This window comes from Oenanthe melanoleuca, chromosome 3 (genome assembly GCF_029582105.1).
Source record: "Oenanthe melanoleuca isolate GR-GAL-2019-014 chromosome 3, OMel1.0, whole genome shotgun sequence".
Taxonomy (NCBI): domain Eukaryota; kingdom Metazoa; phylum Chordata; class Aves; order Passeriformes; family Muscicapidae; genus Oenanthe; species Oenanthe melanoleuca.
In genome coordinates this window covers 9227131-9243792 of record NC_079336.1, presented here as the reverse complement: position 1 = coordinate 9243792, position 16662 = coordinate 9227131, and the positions used below count along the sequence as shown (strand labels likewise).

At 42.2% G+C, this 16662-nt stretch overlaps 1 protein-coding gene across 1 annotated transcript; it reads right to left on the bottom strand.

Moving 5' to 3' along the window:
• Positions 1-825: 825 nt before the first annotated feature.
• Positions 826-15015, bottom strand: MATN3 (matrilin 3). Its single transcript, XM_056488988.1, has 8 exons — positions 14853-15015; positions 12429-13043; positions 9552-9674; positions 9004-9126; positions 8346-8468; positions 6381-6512; positions 2780-2887; positions 826-967 (listed from the first exon to the last, which is right to left on the bottom strand). The coding sequence occupies exons 1-8, from the start codon at positions 15013-15015 to the stop codon at positions 912-914; spliced, it is 1443 nt and encodes a 480-aa protein (XP_056344963.1). The 3' UTR covers positions 826-911.
• Positions 15016-16662: the final 1647 nt, after the last annotated feature.

Below are 16662 nucleotides of genomic sequence, written 5' to 3'. Positions count from 1 at the left end.
ATTTGAATGATTATAAATGCCAAGTGTATAAAATTGATGTATTCGTTTAATGACGAATTTTTTTTAATTGTTAACTTGTGTGTTTTATCCTAAAAGCCTGATTGACACAAGTAAAGTGTCAGTAAAGTCTTTGTAATGACAACCTGAATGACTTACTAATAACATAAGTAAATCTTGCAGGATAAAAGTATTAAATTAGAGTATTTCTTTCATCCTTCTACCTTTTAAACATTATTAATACTTGAAATTACTGTTCAATCTTTTATCTATATTCACAGTGACATCTAGGTTTTAAAATCAAATACTTCTTTTTTCAAACATGTGATTTGTGGCAGTATTCTTTTTATTTCGTCCATTTATGCCTCCTTTATCTTTGAAGTTTTGTTTTCTTGGGTTTTTTAAACCCTTTGTTCCATAACACACGTTCTTTAGAGTGAATACAAAATAACTTCCAACATCAATGTGCATATCATATTGTATTTTTATTAAAATAAGTTACAAGATCCCAACTTACTTTCCCATTTAATTGAAAGAAGGCAGGCACATTTTTTCATTCTGCCTTGCCATTTCAGAGTTTTATATAACGTGATATACTGCATCCATTTTTTTTTTTCTGTATTTACTTTGAAATAAGAGAATAAAAAATGCAGTTGCTACAGAAAAGCAGTATCTGCAGTACAAACTGAAGCAAGAGGATGGATGAGTAGCTCCATGGCTATAAAGTGACTGTACATGAAGATCCTCAGGGTCACTATTTTCAAGACTCTTGTCTTCCTGAAGTCTTCCTAATGTTTATCAATAATAGTAAACCAACTGCTGTTTTGTAGGCTGTGCAGTGAAATAAAGCTTCCTGAAAACAATAAAAAGGCTTGAATCTGAAAATCTATTTTAAAATCAAGCAAAATGATAGCTCAGACAATCTGCTGTTTGTCTTGATATGCCTGCAGCTTCTCAGACACTTCATCTAGTGGTCAGTTGTCAAGGGCAATAAAATAGATGGCTATAAGGTTTGTTTTATTTACAGTCTTTCTCATTGCTGCATTTTCAAAAAAAACACCAGTCTTATTTTCTGGATGAGGTCAATACATGCTTGAAACAGAGATTTCCAAATGCCAAGATCTGGCATTTTACCAAATAATCTCAAGACCCCTAATTTCTTAGAAAGAGTTGGATCAGGTAATACCCAGGGATGAGAAGCAGAAGGTAATGGTCTCTGCTGTGTTTTCCAGGTTGTCTTAAAAGGATGCTAGGAATAGAAATGGCCCATCAAAGAATAACTTTTAAAGAAAGCCTCAGTTCTTTGTAATAAATTGTATTCCTAACTTAAACCCACAACCTTTTCCTGCTTACCTTGAGCTCTTGGGGCAGAAAGGTTGATCTCTGAAGGAAGTGCTACTACTGAGATGACATTGACATTGTAAGTTTAAATATCTTGGTGTTCAGTTTAAACTAATTAGATTCCCTAGAATGATACATTATGATCCAGGAAAATAAGAGTTCTTCCCCTAGCTTTTCCCAGGCAGATAAACTGAACTCCAAGCACACTGCAAGAAGAGGGATGTCCAATTAGATATCGTAAAAATAACTTTGAATTTATTCAAAAACTGGGAAAGTCTTGTGTCTTTGGCAGAAATCTTATTTGACTTTCAGAAAGTTTGCAAACTGAAAAAGTCTTGTATCTATCTAAATGATGAGTTCATGTACAAAACTCACTACTTTGCTCTCCTTTTTTTAAATCTTGAATAGTCCACTCTTCCTTGATTTTGAAGCCCCAGGGATCAGGATCATAACTAGATGTAATGCTCCTTTAAATCAGTTCCTATTTGAATGAGAGCACCTTTGACAGAAAAAAAACATTCAGTCTCAAAAATTTTCAGCAAAGAAAATCTGTGGCAGTCTTTGGTAAATTGTAGCAGTGATCGACCACTTTCACTTTTACAGATTATGCCTTATGATGTACTACAGCTTGTCCAACTTCTACTTACTAGTTCCTGCCATGTCATCTGAGGGCATTTATTCCAGCATTCAGGCTTGCTGTGGTATGACAGAGTTCACCACTTTCTCTTTGTTTGTTGGTCAGGGTTTTTTCCTCTCCCACATGTTTGTGGAATGTCTAATCTGGGGGCTGACCACGTTTCTCTTCCCAGCTGCAGACAAAGCACTGCAGCAAACAAAGCCAGCAAATTCCACCATCAGCCAGCACCTCAGAGCTCCTACAGGCACAAGGCTTGCCAGAGCCTCCAGCCTCAGCACCCTGCCTTGCAGCTCTCTCGTGCTCCTGCATCCCAGGGTACTAACAGGCTCACACATTTTCAGAGAAAAGAAGGTGCTTGAAAATCACTTGGGACTGCGCCTGCCTCTGGAGGTGGGATGCAGAGGAATACCACAGCTAATGGGACTGTTGTCACACTGCCCATGAAGTTGTCTCTAAAGTTTTGGGACATAATAGGAGGGCTCAAAACTGAGTGTTTGATGTAACAGTGAAAGCCAGCCAGAGGAATTATGAGTAGAGCAGTGCTTGAAGTTCAACATGGCACAGATAATCTAGGGGATGTGTGCATATGCATTCATTTTACCTGTATTGTGTTGCTCTTCAATGGAATGTGAAAACATCGTGGTGTTTGCAATAACCTATCTTTTTTTCCATAATATTTCTAAAATCACCCTGAAAATACTTTCTTTTTTGAGGGATATTTCTTCCCTGGTTTATATCAAAGTAGCTACCTCTAAAATACCAGTAAAGTGCTGAATGCAGGTGATCATGTAAGAAAAAGGATATATTTTGTGGACAGAGCTTCAAGGCGGGAGGTCACTGAGTCCTGGAGGGCAACTATGGCTTCACACTTACAGGACTCTTCAGCTGTTACAAGACTGCTTGTTATGGCTCCTAAGAGAGAAAACAGCATTTAGCCTATTTATTACAATCATTGAACACTTAAATCCCAAGAAAACACTTGATCCTGTGCAAGGAGTCAAACCCATGCTGTGAGACTACAGCAAGCACTGCAACCCAGGGCAGCTGGGAAGGAGGGGCAGCAGTGAACAGGGGCTGGTGTGTAGCCAGAGACCTGAGAGTCATAGTCCAGGACAGGCAAGAGAGAGCTCAGCTCTAACCAAGAAGGAAGCACAGCAGGGTGTTCCTCACCTGCCTACCTGGATCCTCTACACTCTTTAAATTAGACTATTACTGAGCAAAAAAAGAAGAAAAAAAATTTAAAAGGGCCTGGCTGCAGAGACCAACCAGCCTCCCCATCAACTTTAGTTTTGTCACCCCACAAGAACTCTTGGTTTCTAACATTTGCTACTTGCATGCTTAGGGAGTATCTTTCTTCATTCAAGAGGGTGGACACAAATCCATTCAAATATCACATAAATATAGATGGAGGAAATTGCATCATTCAGCTAGGCCCAAGTGAATTTAAAATCTAGCAGAAATCACAGCTCCTCCTCCTCTAGTTGGAGGAGCCAGTTAGTATGACAGAGGAGTTACCAGTTTCTTCAGAAAGAGAAAGCAAGCTCTCCTATACTGACAAAGCAGTGCTTCCACTGAACCTGTTCCTAGGTCTTGGCCTCCATCTTCCAGACTTACAGGGGACTAGCCTCAGCTGTCCTCAAGGATTCCTTTTTCTCCATAATTCACACAAAAAACAGCAGCAATGCCAAAGAGTTCAGAGAGAGCAATTTCACTGTAGTATGATAAAGTCAAGCATCAGTAGATGCCTGTGAGTTCCTAGCTGCATGAAAGGCAATGTAACCTCATCTGCTCCATAAAGTAAATAAGTTAAGGCTGCACCACTTTGCTGAAGGCTAAGAACAAATGTATGTCACTACTGCAGCACAGGTACTGTAGTGAGATCACCATCCACATCTGAGACTAGAATAATAACCTTCCAAAGGCAAAGCCTTCTTGAAAGAGAGCCTACAAATACATTTTCAATAAGTTATCAAGAGGTATTACCTGTATATAATACCCATCTCTTAATACTTTTTTTTACATTACTTGCATAGGCAACAATAACATATTAATAAATTTTGTTTTCTCTAGATACATAAATTCATACCTGATCCATGTCAAACAAAGTGTGTGAGCATTGTAACAGTAAAGCAATAGAAATATTATACAGAAGTACATTTCCCTCCTTTTTTGTTTGTTTGTATTTTTGTTTGTTTTGTTTATCAGTCATTCCATTAATACTCCCGTTTTGCAAGGAAACTGCAAAATCTATGAGGTTGCAGATGTGGCAGTGCAAAAATTCATTTGTCTTAAAGCCAGTGTTGAAATTGGTGTCTCCTTGATTCCACTGAGCCTGTATTTGTTCAGCTCCCCTCTTTGGAACATTCCACTGGCTTTGTGGTCAATGTACAAAGAAGAGTTGTGCAAGAGTCAGCTGGAGGAAGGCCAGTTCAAAACATCACACCAACATGGTTGGTTTCCAACCAGCTGCCCGTTAACTTTTTATGTCTGAGTTTAAATTCTCCAATGACAGATACAGATCCTCCTTGGATTTTGTCTATTTGAGCAAAATTATTTTTCCAACCAACGCTGGCAGTTGTCCAAAGGTACTCTGAATTCTTCTACAGTCCTTCTGTGAAATTGAGAGTCTTCCAGTATTTGATATTCAAAATCTGGGGCATTCCTTTTGCCACTGGGATTCCCAACAAGTCACACAAAACATGCTAAAGCTATGTTTTTACACTGCCTTTGTGTTCAAGTCCAAACCAACAAGAAACTATTTTTGCAGATGGTGTTTGTCTATATCCACCTATTTTTTAACTGTACTCTTACACAGGGTTTTCAGCCACTTGATGTGATTATTATGGGCAGGTTATTCCTGCTCTGATATTCCTGCTCTGAACCAGGGCTGGGCTAGGTTCCTCTTGAGGTCCCTTCCTACCCAACTTAACTTCGGATTCTACATCAAACTGTGGAGAGGTTTGCCAACATTTAATCCCAGTATTGCCCATCTGAAGGGAAAGCAGTTGGTGAGTCCATTCTTGCCCCACTCAGCTTGGAGGAGAGGCCAAGAATACAAGAATACAAGGTTTAGCACTGTAGTAGTTCTAACCTAAGTACTGTTCACCTTGGGACCCCCAGCCATTACCTAATGCTGGTATGCAATGCAGACACAGGTGTCCCAGAACCCTGCATTGCCAACACCCCCAATTATTCCCATTTCAGGAATGCAGATTATGACAGATTGTATTTTTAAATACAGTAAGTCCTTAAATTGTGATGATAAGAGGCAACATTAAACTAGTTTTAAATACAGCAAGTGCTATAACTAAACAAGAAGGACCAAACTAGCTCAAAATATCCATGGAAAGCGACATAAAAGAATGAAAAGGTATTACACTTCCTGGGAGCTTGTGTGTTGATAGACCATTTCTCAAATAGATGAAAAAGGTTTGACACATTAAAAAGAAGTGCTTCAATAAATAAACATATTCAGAAAAAAACCCCAACATTAAGTTATTACTTGAGCATGTTTTGTCATGTGAATTTAAAATAAAGCCTTCATGGCAATCACAGGTTTATAATCCACTCACACAGACCTGTTGCCAGTGATGGGTTCCTGGTGTACGCACATCAGTTCATACAGGATGTGCTTTGGAGGAGCAGTTATCCAAAAACAAGATAACATTTTTTAATGTTTAATTCCCAATGGCAATGCTTTTCCATGCTGGGAGCCTATCCTCTATGAATCTTATCAGGAACTACTGACATGTGTGAGATGATCTCACCTTGGACCAGCAGTTGTCTTACTGGGGATTAATGCATTAATTAATGCAAGGGATTCCTCAGACCTTGCTCCCTCTGACCCAGCTGTGTGAAATGCCACATCAGCTCCAAAGGCACACTAGGAAAGGTTTCCAGTACACAATAACTTTACAGGGAGAAAACTCAGAAAGAAAGAAAAGGTTCTGAAATTATTACATTTTTACTGTAACACAAAGTCACTGAGGAGCTGAAGAAAGGAAGGGCAAGATGAAATTCAGCCTGGAGGGGAGGACATCACCTCAAACTGTCGTGCATGCTGGGACACACATTCCACAGTACTGCAAAGTGTGTAACTAACCCCAGCTCTTCTCTCTTCAACAATTCCTCAGGTCTGGGTTTGCTGAATATTACATAAATTAGTGAAGGCCTTATTTATAAGTTGACAAAAGCTGCATGGTGAGTATTTACTGACATTGTCACATGTAAAGTTCCTTGTATATCTGAATTTTGCTCAAAGTGGGCAAGGCAGAGTGACATAGAACTGTCTTTTAACACCTGAGAGCAGTGAAAGTTCCTCAGACAGACACAAACATATTCACATGCCAACAAGAGCTATTGCAATACATAGGGAGGGCAGGGTGGGTAGGCATCAGCAATCTGCTCTTCCTTGAGCACATTTTCCCATCTGGGTTGAGGCTGTAGCCTTGGTGGCAGGCACAGGAGTAGAGCAGGTCATCCCTCACACACACCTGCTCACAGCTGAGCAGTTGAAGGAGGCATTTCAGAGCAGAATGTTAATCCATAGCCAAACTTCAGCCTTCAGCACTTCCCAGTCACAAGTGTATCTCCATTTGGATTCAAACCAGGAGGTTTTTACTGAGTGTCAGTGTGCTGTTAACCAGAGCAGGGTGCACAGAGTGTGTTTGTATCTGACTATCCATGTCACAAAATTAGAACAAAATTTTGGAATACTGGCAACACTTTTTTTGCAGCTGTAACAGATGGCAAAATAATGGAACTAGAAGTCATGAAGTTACAAAACAATTATCAGAGAATCAACAGAATTGCAGAGAACAAATATCTTGATTTTAAGAGACTATTTGGCATTACTTCAGCTCTAATTGAGTTGGAGAAAACACGGTTTTATGGAGTGAAAAGACCATAAACAGAAAAGTACATGTGGCTGCTAAAAAAGATGTGACACCCACTGCCAGTTACAAAGTGGGCACTTCATGTGTGAGGTTGCTGTTTTTTGCCAAATTTAACATGTCAGTTCTGAAAGGGCAAGCTGAGAAGGAGTTCCTATATTTGGATATCTTTGCAGTAAGAAGGCCCAGTAAGGCACAAGAAAAAATAAAGGATGGACAAAGAAAGGAAGAGAAAGAGAAAAGAGAGAGAGTGAGAAAGAAAGAAAAGAGAAGGGAAAGGAGCAAAGGAAAAGAAGAAAAAAATGGAAAGGAAAAAGGAAAAAAAGACCCTCTCCCAGACCTAAACTCTTTTTGCATCATTTTTTGCACATCTTTGTGATATAGTTGCCACAAAGACCTGGATGGTTGGGAAATCATTAGAAGGATATTGCTAAATGAGATTCAAAAGGGGAAAAAAAGCAAGCATGTGAAGAAAATAATTTAAACTTAGACTATGCAGAAGGAGAATCAGTGCTGTGAAATGAGGTTTGGGATTGGACTCCCAAATGAGAGGCCTAATTGAATTTTCATTCCCTCACATGTTTATTGCCTCTCTGTAATGCCAGCTAAGAGCTAATTCTAGGCACCATATTCACAAAATCAGCTCCTAACCTAGGCAGGAAGAAATACTGAGGCCCTTTGGCTTCACCTCTTTGAGATGTGAGACCTGTGACTTAACTTGAGAGAGTTGCCTAGGAACTTCCTGGAACTGGAAGCCTAAGTCCAACAGTTTGTCACACAAAATATAATATGGAAAGAGATTACAGTGGAAGTTGGGACAAGAAAGGATTTTCCCTAAATAAATGACCAATGAAACATCCAAAGAAATTCAGAGTGAAGATAAAACCCTAATCAAGTGAAGATAATACAGAATAGATATTTATTTGTAGCTAATCCCTGAGTACAAACTGTATCTATGCTCTCGTTCTCCACAAGAGACCAGCACTGAGAAGGAACATTTCCCTCCATCCTCTAGAGCTCTAAGGCTGGAATATTTTTTAAGGTCCAAACACATTCACCAGGAAGAGCAATCTCATATTCATACAGACTACAATCTCTCTTCCAGCACAGTCCATGCTCTCCCTTATCTCACTCCCTTGTGCTGCTTTACTGAAGTGTTTTCTGACAGAAGTGTTGTTCTGACATCACATATTGGATATGACAATTCATGCTCCATGGGTGTGAAAATACTGTGAAGTCCTCAAGAAAATACCAAATGGCATTTTCATCCTAATCAAATACAAGCTTAACACAACTGCAGAGGAGCCAAGGATCTCAAATTACTACTGTACATATGGAAAAACAAAGTTGCCCTGAGTTTTCAGGAGCTGAACAGAGACTCTGGGATAATTTATTAGAAAAATAACATAAATTAGCCAGATTTTTAAAAGCTGCTTGTTTTTAGTGGAACACAAAACTTTTTCTTAATCATATCTTACCTGAGCAAGTCTTCTTGTCTGGATTCAGAGTGTATCCTTCATAGCAGGCACAGCTGTAGGATCCATCATTACTCAGACAGACTTGGGCACAGTCATGCCTTCCAGGTGCACACATGTACATGGCTGTGGTGAGCCATGGTTGAGGAAAGAAACCTGTTAATCCCTCCCAGACACTCCACTGTTTTAAATGCTCAACATTTGTAATTACAATTTAATTATGATTTAAGCAGTGTCCTACTACATTATTATATTATGCTGCAGATAACTGAATTCAGTTATTAATTATTTAATGGAGGAGGCAGATATTGCAAGACATGACTACACCACATCTCATGCAGTTCTGTCTTTCATCAGCAATTCCAACAGTCTCAAACATCCCCAGTAAGGATAAAGCTAAAAACCCACATGAGATGAGCAATGACCTGCCGGTGTCAGACTAAGCAGCTAAAAAATGTTTATGGAATTCTATGAAGACATAAAATAGTGGATAAGTGCCAAACTGCATTTTTTAATCAACAAATTTAAAGAAAAGTTGCAACGTTATTGTTATTGGAACCAAGGAAAAGACTACAGCTGAGTTCTCATTTTAGGGTAACTCACAAAAAACATGTCCATATCTCCACGAGTTTCATATATTCAAGTAGCCTTTAGTTCTTACCTGAGCAAGTCTTTTTGTCTGGATTCAAGGTGTAGCCCTCATGGCAGTCACAGACATAGGATCCATTGTCACTCACACAGATCTGCTCACACTCATGCCTCCCAGGTGCACACATGTCCACAGCTTGATAGGCATGAGAGAAACAACCCATTGTTAATAACAAGCAATTTGGGATGGAGTGCATGTTCCCATTTCTTAATATTTTTTTATTTGGAATCATCTCAGAAATGGCAATAGTAATTGAAGGAATTAGAACAAGTAGTAGAAAATATCAATAGTGACTACATCTGAAGACTTTGCTTTGGTATCTGGCCCTAATGAAAGGATGTACAGGCACAATAAAAAGGACAGTGATAGAATCAAACTCATAATTACATCTCATAATTACTTGCTGTCTTCTATTTATTATTCATTTCTAGAATTTTTATTAATGAATAGATACAGATGAATGTTGTTTCAAGAGAAGCACACAATAACATCTCAAATCCAAGTATAGTGTTAATTTTTTTTTGTTTTCTGCTTGAACTCATTTTCCAAAGGAGTCATACCTGAGCAGGTTCTCTTGTCTGGATTCAGGGTGTATCCTTCATAGCAGTCACAGAGGTAGGATGCCCTGTTAGTCACACAGAGCTGCTGGCAGCCGTGGGTCCCCAGGGCACACACGTTCACAGCTACAAAGGGCATGGACAGAGAGGCACTTCAGTCATCCCAGAGGAAAGAACAGGCATTAATCATTCATGCCTACAGAGATACATCTTGCACTGTTTGCTGGATTAGTGTTAGTAAATGTCAGTGCTGTGTTGCTGTCAGAACAAGTTACAGACCTCCTTTGCACCACTCCTGAGAGAGGTCATAAACAGCACTGAAATAACTCAGCACCTGAGGTGGCAGGAGAAAAGATGAATTGAAAAGGGTTCAACAAGGAGAGATTTTAAGTGTTTAGTAACATTACACTGGAAATGAGAACTCAGCAAAGAAAAGTGGGGGGAGGGAGGAAAGGAAGGAAGGGAGGGGGGAAGGAAGGAAGGAAGGGAGGGGGGAAGGAAGGAAGGAAGGAAGGAAGGAAGGAAGGAAGGAAGGAAGGAAGGAAGGAAGGAAGGAAGGAAGGAAGGAAGGAAGGAAGGAAGGAAGGAAGGAAGGAAGGAAGGAAGGAAGGAAGGAAGGAAGGAAGGAAGGAAGGAAGGAAGGAAGGAAGGAAGGAAATTAGAGAGAGAAATGGGAAGACAGATCCTAAGACCTTTTTACCTAAGATTTTTACTTAGATTAGTACATACTCATTAGTATTATTGTGGGTATGGACTACTGGTAAAATCAATCTCCAAAGCAATACTGGTGAGATAAAACATCAGAAGCAAGAGTGCCTGAACCTTCTCATGTGTTTCTGAAAACAAGGCAATTTTGTAGCAACAAAATGGCAACATTTCCCATTTTCTAAAACAAGGAAGATTTAGAAGTCTGCTAAAAAGGCTAGAGTTGTCTTGTCTTTACATTTTGAGACACAGACATCACCTTTTCATTGTGCTACACTCTTGGGAATAAGAGAATCAATCTCCAAGACTTATGAACAAAATCTCTGGGTGATATTTTCAAGCATAGGTGAGAAGCTCAGACTGAAATGATCAGATTTTTGTGGTAGGAAAGTCAAATGTCCACTGACTTGGACAGCTATTCAAGGCTAAGACTTTTCCATCTCTGGGATGGTCTCATGCTGAGTAATGCTCTCAATGCATCAAGAACTTGATCTTAGCCAACCATTTTTTCCCCTGAACATTAGTTTTCCTGTTTTCAGTTTACCCTACAAACAAATTAATTGCCTAGGTCAAAGCAGAAGAAAATCCTAATTGCCACTGATGAGTCCAGATTTCTAACCAAGAAGAACTCTGGAGCTGGAAAGGGACCCAGTTTACCACACTGTCTTACAAGACCCTCTTAGATTCATTTGGTTTATAGAAGTCCTTTCAAGGACTGCTTTCTTCACCCTGCTTTTTTCATGAATCCCACAGATTCTGGCACACTGCACACAGGCGACTCAGAGTTACACTGGAACTGCACATGTGTGAGCTGTCTGATTTACCCTCCAGCCTTGCAAGAGGTGATTTCTATGCTTTAGGCCAATAAACAGTAAGTTTATTCTTAAGAACAAGACATTTTTCTTTGCTGCTATGAAAGGACTTGCTTTGGCAAGAACATAGGTGGGCATGAGTGGTATGTTCCCAGCACATGTACCTGTCCAGCCAGGTGGGGTCTTGTGAGGATCTGGTCACATCAGCAGCACAACATGGTGCCATGCCAAACCTCAAGGCTTTTCCTATGCTAATTATTGGGCAAAGTGTCCTGTCTGCCTGTAAGATGGCCTTACATATTTATTTCATACCTAGAGAAAGAGGTCTGTTCACTTTAAACATACTCAAAATATGAGGTGGTAATTTTTAGTGAGGCTCTGAAATAACTAAGTAACACACTGCCAACTGTTCCCAAGGAATTGGCTGTAATTTTAATTTTCTTACAGTGTTATTTATACCTGATTTTACCTATTATTTGCTGGAGATTTATTTTAAAGTAAATTTCTTAGAAATACACTAGAAAAATCTACTCTGCACAAGTTTTTTAATTGTCAAAAAGTTGTCATTTGATTTTTGCGAGTAGGGCTGTGTCACAGCTATCTGTAGGCAGTTCTTAATACTCCAGATGGCCTTTTCTCCCTGGAAATGACAGTAACAGCCCTCTGGCTTAGCATTGTTAGTGGAGTTCTAGCCTAAACCAAATACATACAGCATTCTTATAAGATCAGCCCTGAAAAAGAAAGCTAATTCATCCCACAGTTCCTTGTCTAGATCAAGTTGCAGAGAAACAGAGGGAGGTGTGAGTCTGGCACACTGGGAAAGCCCAGCAGTGCCTAAGGAGAGAAAGCCTGTCCTGAGATGACCCACTGCTGCATTTGGGCACTTTATTCTGCACCAGATTGCTCAAGCCAGTGCAGTGGTTTACCTGCCACGCTGATTTTCCTACTCTGAACCCATGGGGAATCCCTTCAGTTCCACACTCCCACCCTCCTTGCTTCCCAGTGAGATGGGGAAAGAAACAAGCAGCCTGCACAGCTCGGTGTGTACCTTCTGTAATTCAGTAAATATGCAGTCAAACCTTGTCCAGATTGCTGTGATTTCTCTCCCTAAATCTGACCAACTGCACAAGGAGGTCCACTGGAGTCACATCTGTTACCTACACTAAGGTCACTATTCAAAACGAAAGGTCATTACTTGGCCTCCACTGAAAAAGAAGGTTGGCTTGTTTGCCCAGTGGATGGTAAAGGAAATATTTAGATGTGATACATAACACTTCTGAAAAACTTCTTTCTTAAGGAGTGGAACCACAGCAGAGTTCCAAAGGAGCCAAGTTACACTGCTCCCTTGGACTGGGCCCCTTACCGCAGAAAGTCTCCCTGAATCTGGAGGTCAGCTTTTCGATCACCCCGTAGGTCTCCACATAGAAGACGTGTTCATCCAGGGGCTCGCTGGCCATTGCCCTGAGGGACTGCATGTCAGCCCGGCCCACCCCCACCGCCAAGATCTCGATGCCGGCTCTGCGGGCGCTCGCCGCCGCGCCCCGCACCCCGTCCTGCGGCCGCCCGTCTGTCACCACGACCGCCACCCTGGGGATGCTGGCGCTGGCCGGCCGGGCGCCCATCTCCTCAGTGAAGACTTCATCCACGGCAGCTTGGATGGCGAGGCCGGTCATGGTGCCAGCAGACAAGGGCTGGATGCGAGACACAGCCTCCTTCATCGAGGCTTTGTCGAAGTAGGTGCGCAGCGGAAACTCCACCCGGACAGCGCTCGCGTAGTTCATGACCGCCACTCGCGTCCTTCTCTCGCCCACATCCAGGGTGTCGATCATTTCTGACAAGAACGTTTTCACTTTCTCAAACTCTTCAGGCCGGACGCTGCGGGAGCTGTCTACGATGAAGACGAGGTCCAGGGGCCGGTTCTTACAGGCAGTGTCTGCCAAGAAGGAAGGAAAGTGCTTCAGTCTACACGGGACAGGAGCTCTCACCCAAATACAGTGAGTGCTGTCATGGCAAACGACTCCTGCCAGATAATGTCGGTTGATTCTTTAGGAAGAGGCTTCAAATTATAGTGAGCAACATATTAGACCGTCCTAAATATTAATTTTGACAATAAATAACTGAATTTTTCTGAGTATTAATAGATATGTGCACATTTAAGCCTTCAAAATCTTGAAACAAAGGGCTGTGGTTTTCCTGTAACATCCAACACAGAGATAGAGCAATTATATATGTATTTGTGTATATATATATTTGTGTATATATATTTTTTTTTTTTGTATATATTTGTATATACAAATGTATATATGTATTTATGTATATATGTATATATGTATTTACAGTTTATTTTCATAAAATTTGAATTCCAGTTTTTATAAGATAAAGAAATAAAATGGCAAAACATCTGAGTAGATCACATAGGGAACAGATCATAATATTTTCTAGGATAGCAACTGCTGATTAGGAATTATTTCTGGTTTAGAAATCACAATCCAAAATACACAAGAAGAAATAAAGGCCAACAAGGAAAAAGACACAAATGATATTGTAAAAAGGCTTCTTTGGAAATTGTTACTCTTTTAAGGCTTGTAGAGCAAAAAGAAAAGTGAAATTAGTCATGAAGCAATTTTATATGTAAAAATGAACATTTATACACACACTTCCAAAATTCCTCACTGCCATGTAAATCTAGACAGAGGCAGAAAAGACATAGTTCAGATCAGATACAAGCATCACTTCTAGGAAGAAAAAAACCAGTCAAGACAGTGACAGCAAGCAACTGAAATGCTCCCTCCCTGTCCTGATACCACGTCCTGACACTGATGGTATCATGTACTCAGTTTACACCATCAAGGTTGGGTTTGCAGCTGAAAAATGGACAACTCAAAACAAGAGTATTTCTATAAAAGAGACATTCTGGCTCACCAGTGCATTAAATAGCAAAATATGAGGTGTCCAGTTTGAATTTATACCTTGAGGACTGTTTTGGGAACCTGACAAACCTCTTCTGGCTACTATCAAGTTGACTTTGATTATTCCATTCCAGCTTAAATTGAAAAAAAAACTTCACAAGTATCTTAAAAGTAGAAGTGCAAACAGCACTTTTTTTTTTTTCCGCTAAGGCATTAGAGACCTTTTTTCTCTGATCAAGTGAAAACAGAGAGAAAAAATTAAATTGCACAGACTCCCTCAGGAAGCACAGCAGCACAGTTGATTTTGCCTTTGGATGGAGTAGTCGACCAGACGAATCTAGGATCCTATCCAGGTATATTCTGCATAATTTTATATTCATCCTGTAACTAAGTTTTGCCTTGGGGAAGATGAGAAAACACGAAAAAAAAATATTAGTGCATGCATGCGTAGCTTAAGACATGAAAAAAAGGAGAAGGAAGGGGAGAGGAGAGGAGAGGAGAGGAGAGGAGAGGAGAGGAGAGGAGAGGAGAGGAGAGGAGAGGAGAGGAGAGGAGAGGAGAGGAGAGGAGAGGAAGCCTGTGCAGTGTTTGTAGGTAGAATAATTCTCTTTTTTAGACTGAGAAGGAAAAAAAAGCTTTTCAGCAAGATGCTTGTCTGAAATAAAATTGTTTCGAGAAATGAGCAGCGGTCGGGAAGAGCTGGCGGGGTTGAGCGGCGCGGAGCGGCAGCAGCGAGCGGAGCAGAGCGCGGGACCTCGGGTGCGGTACCCGGTGCGGTACCCTCAGTGCGATACCCCCGGGTGCGGTACCCTCAGTGCGGTACCCCCGGTGCGGTACCCGGGTGCGGTACCCTCAGTGCGATACCCCCGGTGCGGTACCTGCGGCGGGGCCCCGCGGGGCCGCGGGCAGCTGCGGCATCGCCAGCGCCAGCGCCAGGCAGCAGCTCAGGATGCCGAGAGCCCGGCCCACGGTGCCGCAGCTCAGGATGCCGAGAGCCCGGCCCACGGTGCCGCAGCTCAGGATGCCGAGAGCCCGGCCCATGGTGCCACCGCCGGCCCCCCGCCCGCCGCGCCGCCTTTAAAGCCGCCGGGGCACCGGGGGGACATCGGCCGCCCCACCGCCTCCGCCCCAGGGCGGGTCCGTGGCCTCGCTCCCCCGCCCCGAAGGGCGCTCAGCCGCCGCGACAGGGAAGGAACGAGGATTCCCTGCTCGCTGGCAAGGTGTGCGGCAGGGCAGGGCTCAAACCTGGGCGCAGAGGGAGCCGAGACACCGTTCTTCCTTCACCAGAAGTGTTTGGTCCACGTTAATTTTGCATTTCAGTCTCCAGGATAGTAGTTGCAAAGAACGGGAGAAAAAGCTCCCAGTGTGATCACCGAGGCACAAAGAACTGGCCGCTCTGTTGCCAGATTTGGCCAAGAGCGTTTTGGCTGGTTCCTGGCACTGGAATTCCTGCCAGTTCCCGCAGGAAGCTGCGGTAAGCTTTAACGGAAAGCACGGCCGGGGCACAAAGGCACCCTGATCTCCAGCACAGCGCTTTAGAAAAGACCTTTGCCAAATCTGTTTCCTGTTGTACTGCAGGATCATCTTCTCTCCTATCACCTCCATCAGCGGCACGGGAAGCCTTGATTTAGAAGAGGAACCATCAACCCCCCTCAGCTGTACAGTATCAGGCACTGACTCACTTCACCAAGTTCTACTGCAAAGGCACAGCAGAAGCCACATCACATTCCCAAAGGCTGCAAACAGTACCAGGGAAGAAGGACCACCACCCTTCAAGCAGGAGAAAGCCACAGGACAGGGCTCCAGGGGAATATAATGGCTTTTCTCCCTCAGAAGACACTGCATGCACACACACCCCAGAAAAATTTCAGGCAGTGTCTGCTGCTGCCAAATACTGCTCACAACATGGTCAACCACCCACTTGGACAGTCTCAATAGGCAGCCCTTGGCAGGAGCTCTTTGCCCACTCATGGTCAGACACACACACTCCCTTACTGCAGAGGATCCCAGAGCAGAGTGTGTGCTGCAATCCATGCTTGAGCAGCACCCAACTGCCCAACAGTTTCAGCAATGTTTCTTATACCACTAAAACCACAGTTCCACATCCCCCCTCCTCCCTCCAGAGCTACACTGAAGCAGTCTATGGCAGCATGTAAAGCTTTAGAGTCTCTCTGGGAGTCCGGATCCAGTGTAGTTCCTCAGAACCTGGAAATAAGAGTGCAGCTGGCAGCAGCACTGGGCCCAGCCTGGGTATCCCCTCAGGGTAAGCAGGAGAGACAGCACTGTCATAACAGGGGCAGAAGGTCTGAGACCACTGCAGTTCAAGTGCTCTCACAGCACCTGAGTTAACAGGGACACTACTGCTGATACCACAGCCCAAACACAGTGCTTTTAAATGTGTACAGAGGTACATAGTGAAAATACAGGAACAACCCACAAATTATATGCTGTAACAATCTGAATCTAGAATTTAACACCAGCTACTGTGGACTTAATTAGCATGTGCAGTTTAATAACAGAGACGCCTTGGCAAGAGCAAACAGAGCTTTGAAGATTACAAGATTGGATCAAGACTGACAACAGGAAAGAAGACTGAACTAAGTAGAAATGTCAAGTTTGTGTGATATTTAACCCAATGGACATAGTAAAAAGTTACTAGCCTTCCTAAAAGTGATATTAAAGGAAATT

Coding starts and splice junctions, on each gene's coding strand:
- MATN3 (XM_056488988.1), bottom strand. CDS start 15,015: ATGGGCCGGGCTCTCGGCATCCTGAGCTGCGGCACCGTGGGCCGGGCT. Junction 6,513..8,345: donor AGACAAGAAGACTTGCTCAG/GTAAGATATGAT, acceptor CTATGGATTAAC/ATTCTGCTCTGAAATGCCTC. Junction 968..2,779: donor TGAAGCTCTGTCCACAAAAT/ATATCCTTTTTC, acceptor ACAACTGACCAC/TAGATGAAGTGTCTGAGAAG.